Source organism: Ostrea edulis, chromosome 8, assembly GCF_947568905.1.
Source record: "Ostrea edulis chromosome 8, xbOstEdul1.1, whole genome shotgun sequence".
NCBI classification, from domain to species: Eukaryota; Metazoa; Mollusca; class Bivalvia; order Ostreida; family Ostreidae; genus Ostrea; species Ostrea edulis.
In genome coordinates, this window is record NC_079171.1 from 62,141,196 (window position 1) to 62,145,806 (window position 4,611).

Sequence of the window (4,611 nt, forward strand, 5' to 3'; positions counted from 1 at the left end):
TATTTCGCGGGAATTCAGGGTGGCTTGTTATTTTATTTCTTTCGCATATATATATATATATATATATATATATATATATATATATATATAACCAACAGTGATCAATCTCATAGCTCCTACAAGCAATACAAAATAGATAATTGGGCAAACACGGACCCCTTGACACACCAGAGGTGGAATCAGGTGCCTAGGAGGAGTAAGCATCCCCTGTTGACCGGTCAAACCCGCCGTGAGCCCCATTTTCTGATCAGGTAAACGGAGTTATCCGTAGTCAAAATCAGTGTATCAAGAACTGCTTAACAATCGGTATGAAACACGTCCGACAGCATTTCACCCAATGATAGGTTGTATTGACGAACTAGATCGTTATAACGACCATAGAATTTGCAAAATCCTGACTTCAATGGAGACCGTTGAAACCCTTGTACCATCAACTTGTTTGCCAGTGGCTTACCTCGCTTTAAAAACTGACTATACGCAGAACAAGCTCTTGCATATTGAATGAGTTGAGGTATATAAACACCATATGCAGGCGATAATGGGATATTGCTACATAGATATTGGAAGTTGACGATGGAGAAGCTGAAATCACAATATACTGTGCATTATCTAAGATTTACTGACTAACACAATTTAACTCGATGTATATTGGTGTAAGTTTATCTTTTGTTTAGTTTTAATTACATTAACCCAGTTTCTGTATCTGTAATGAACAATGTTAATAACTGAATTTAAATTGGTAATTAACAGTTTGTCTATAAGTTGAATTAACTTTATTTAAATATGTAATCAACACTGTTTTTAGATGTGTAAATAATGCTGCATAGAGTTGTGTAATTAACATTGCGTAGTGATGTGTAATTAGCACTGTGTTTAGATGTGTAATTAACACTGTGTAGAGATGTGTAATTAACACTGTGTTGATACATATTGGATTTTCTTCACTTTAGCAATGTCAGCAACAAAGAGGTTGTCTCTGGCATCCACATATAAACCCCATGGAGCGCGTAAATCACAGTTCTGAATGAAACGGAGGAACTGTCCGTCCTGATCTAGGATGTGGATACGGTGATTGTTATAGTCTGCTGTCAGGATGCGACTCTGGCTGTCTGTAGTGATGCCGTTTGGACTAAATGAGTGTTTGGTGTTAGAAGGATGACCAGTGTATCTAAATCGGAGTTTGCCTGCCTGATTGACCACCACAACTGCATTAGCTGCACGATCAGCCACACATATATCCCGGTTTCTGTTCTCACTGATGTATTTATAATCACCAGATGAATAGAGAGGAGGACCCTGTTCATCAAACTGAATGGTCTGTGTCTTTCTGGAGCCAGAGTAACGCACAACTTTGGATTGTTTGAAATCATCCCCGATCATGGTAACCAGGAAATTGTCAGTGGCAGTACTGCAAACATAGAGAGGTCTCCACCCCTGTAGTGTGATAATGGCCCGTATATATTTTTTCTTCACTAGGTTTACAGTTCTACTATACAAGTCAGTATAAACAAGACATCCGTTCCGTGTCACTGCTATGCAATTTGGTTCTTTTCCTGACTCGGTTTGTATTGATGTCAATAGTTCACCCTGGAAGTTGAGGAGCTTCATGGTTTCGTTATCCCCACAGGTCCAGACTTCTTCTTCATTGCGACAGCTAACACTGGATAAATATTTATACCCAGTGTCTATGGTGGCGGTCAGTCGCGGTTCATCAAGCAGTTGTTTGGTTTTAGAGGATGATACATGTTCTGTAGTGTCTATGGCGGCGCTGTGTCGATGTTCATCAAGCAGTAGTTTAACTGGAGAAGACGATACAGCTTCTGCTGACTCCATTGTGTCGGCATGTTCTGTGTTAATGGATAATGATGACCAAGAATCAAACATTTCATTCATTTGATCATCGGATAACTTGTGACCTTTGTGTTTACCAGAGGAGACGCAAGTAATACAGACAGGAACGTCACAATTCTCACAGTAATGTTTACAGTGTTCATCGCCGTGGTCTGGACATTGTGAGTAGTTAGGAGACTTCCTGCGTAAATAGGGGACGACATTGTGATCTTTAGAGGAATCTGAGATATGTTTTCCTACACAGTTAACACATAGATTTATATTGCAAACTTCACAGTGACTCTGTAGGGGGACAGTTTCACAGAGGTCACACAGCAGGACGTCCTGGGTACTGTGCTGGGGGTGGAGCAATTCCGTTGTTGGGGTCACATGAGTGCACACTGCCAATAAAAGAAATAAACTTTTATCTATTTGTAATATATTAGGTTATAAAATGTTTAACATGAAATTTACTTTGAATAAATTATAAATGTTAACCCTAATACAGCAACTGATTAAAACAATTTACATAATGATTCGATGACACTGTAATGTGATGCTACAATATGTGTATGGCTTTTCTTCGCTCTTTCTATGCATATATTTCCATATAGAAACGTTACATACAATATCTAATATTTCTTCCTCCATAAATTGCAATGGCAACAAAAAGACAGAAAAACAACCGTCAACGTAGCACACAAATGTTGGGTGTTAATTGAAATATATTATACATACTTGACTAATTTGGAAGGTGTGTTTGTATGTTTATATATTTAACATTATCTCTCTGATATCTCGACCATCAGTGTAATCCCTGTACTTTAGATACCTAGTATCGCGGATATTTTTTTAATTGTATGTTATCTGTTATATTTTTATCTAGACCGAGTTCAATGTGTGTACATGTGGTCAAGTGGTATATTGAAGTTTATGGTAGCTAGATCGATTTTAAGCAAAAAAAAATCATTTTAAAAAATGAAGAATATCAACATCTTGTTACAGAAGACATTCGAAATATCATATTTAATAGATGCGTATTCCTTGTTTTGAAAACATATGCGTCCTAGCTAATGAACTGATTTCATATTCATATACAGGCTCGTGCGGATTAACAACGGACCAAGCTCTCTCTCTCTTTCTTTCTCTCTCCTCTTCTCGTGTTTTATACTTTGACTTCCCTCATGTATAGACTAACCAACTGTAAATGACGCGCGAAACAGTTGAACCTATATATTGCATCAAAGGTCGTCAATCAGTGAGGGGGTCTCTATCGTGCCAACACCTACCAATTTTACCTAAGGTCATCTCCAATAAAAAAAAATTGCCACTTTCACCTTCGATTTCAGGTTTTTGGTGAAGAACCAGTCACTAGCAATGCTCACTATCTATATTAGACGCTGGTAGCCGAGTGATCGAACCCAGTACCACGATGGATTTCAGTGGCGTATATTGTTAATGTGAATTATCAATCAAGATATCTGAAGAGCATAATACGTGTGTAAAAAGATCAACACCCTCCCTTTGAGCGAAGTGCAGGAACATCTCCCCATGAACAAAATATGCAATTTGATGATACTCATTATATCTGCGTCGTTGAGTCACAGAATATAGTAATATGTCTTAAAGTCACCCATTGGTGTCATAAATCCTTAATCAAACCTATAAAAACGTGAATATAACGAACATTGATCAATATCATAACTTGAGAAATAATAAATGAAAACAAAACTTTTTGTAAACTTTAACCTTAACATAGATCAAACGATATCGTTTATTTTTATCCACCCCCAACTCTGTGACGTCGCTACACCAAACAGAATTATAGCATTAGGAATCGGGTTAGGGTTTTGTTTTTCTTTTATCCTACCAACATGAATTATTGAACCTGGAGAGTTTTCGTTTGCCTGATCAGGATATAGGCTCATGGCGAGTGTGACCGACAGGGGATGTATACTCCTCCTAGGCACCTAATCCCACCTCTGGTGTGTCCAGGAGTCCGTGTTTGCCCAACTATCTATTTTCTATTACTTATAGGACTTATGAGATGGATCACTGTTCGCTATATTCACATTCCATGCACTTATTGTCATTTATAGTAATGGTTTTTGGTATTAGTTGCTACATGTATGGATCTGTATTTAATTCATTTTTGTAAAAACAGGTCTATAGGTGCAGTGTGAATATTACAACCCAGTAGACCGTGTATGAATGTATTTTTTGTCTTTGTAACAGTTGCATCATTTTTCATCAAAATTATAAATGTATGTCAATGTTAACACTCTGTATTAACATTCATGAATAGAACAGTTTACTTGATTTTTTTTTTCATATAGATATATATTTTGTTTTCTTTTCAGAAATGTTTCAAAAATTCATGAAATAACAAGTACCGTCATCGAGAAACTGGTTTCAATATGTGAATTTGATAAACATTCATTACAAAAATGAATTGATCTTGGACAGTTTGTTGACAAATATACAATTATTACTACTATTTCACATGACTAACACGCGCAATTCACAGGTCCATCTCTCTATCAACACTTCCATGTTAATTAGCTTCTAGCTATGGACATTCTATTCATCCTGCATGACTGTTTTTTACTAAATCATTATAAGGTATTTCTAGATTACTGAAAATAATTTTGAGTGCATCGTGCTTTCCATTTGACATAACTCCCTAAATCTGTTATAAATTTTATGAAACTTGCCCTGTTGGGTTGAACGTCGATCCTCGGGCTCTTCAGTCGGCGGCATCTCTCTTTGTGTGTCTACTAA

The 4,611-nt window shown here is 36.9% G+C and overlaps 1 protein-coding gene across 1 annotated transcript; it reads right to left on the reverse strand.

Moving 5' to 3' along the window:
- Window positions 1-659: 659 nt before the first annotated feature.
- LOC130049356 (uncharacterized) lies at window positions 660-2,395 on the reverse strand. The gene has a single exon (XM_056146799.1). The coding sequence runs from the start codon at window positions 1,891-1,893 to the stop codon at window positions 910-912; it is 984 nt and encodes a 327-aa protein (XP_056002774.1). The 5' UTR covers window positions 1,894-2,395; the 3' UTR covers window positions 660-909.
- Window positions 2,396-4,611: the final 2,216 nt, after the last annotated feature.

Coding starts and splice junctions, on each gene's coding strand:
- LOC130049356 (XM_056146799.1), bottom strand. CDS start 1,893: ATGAATGAAATGTTTGATTCTTGGTCATCATTATCCATTAACACAGAA.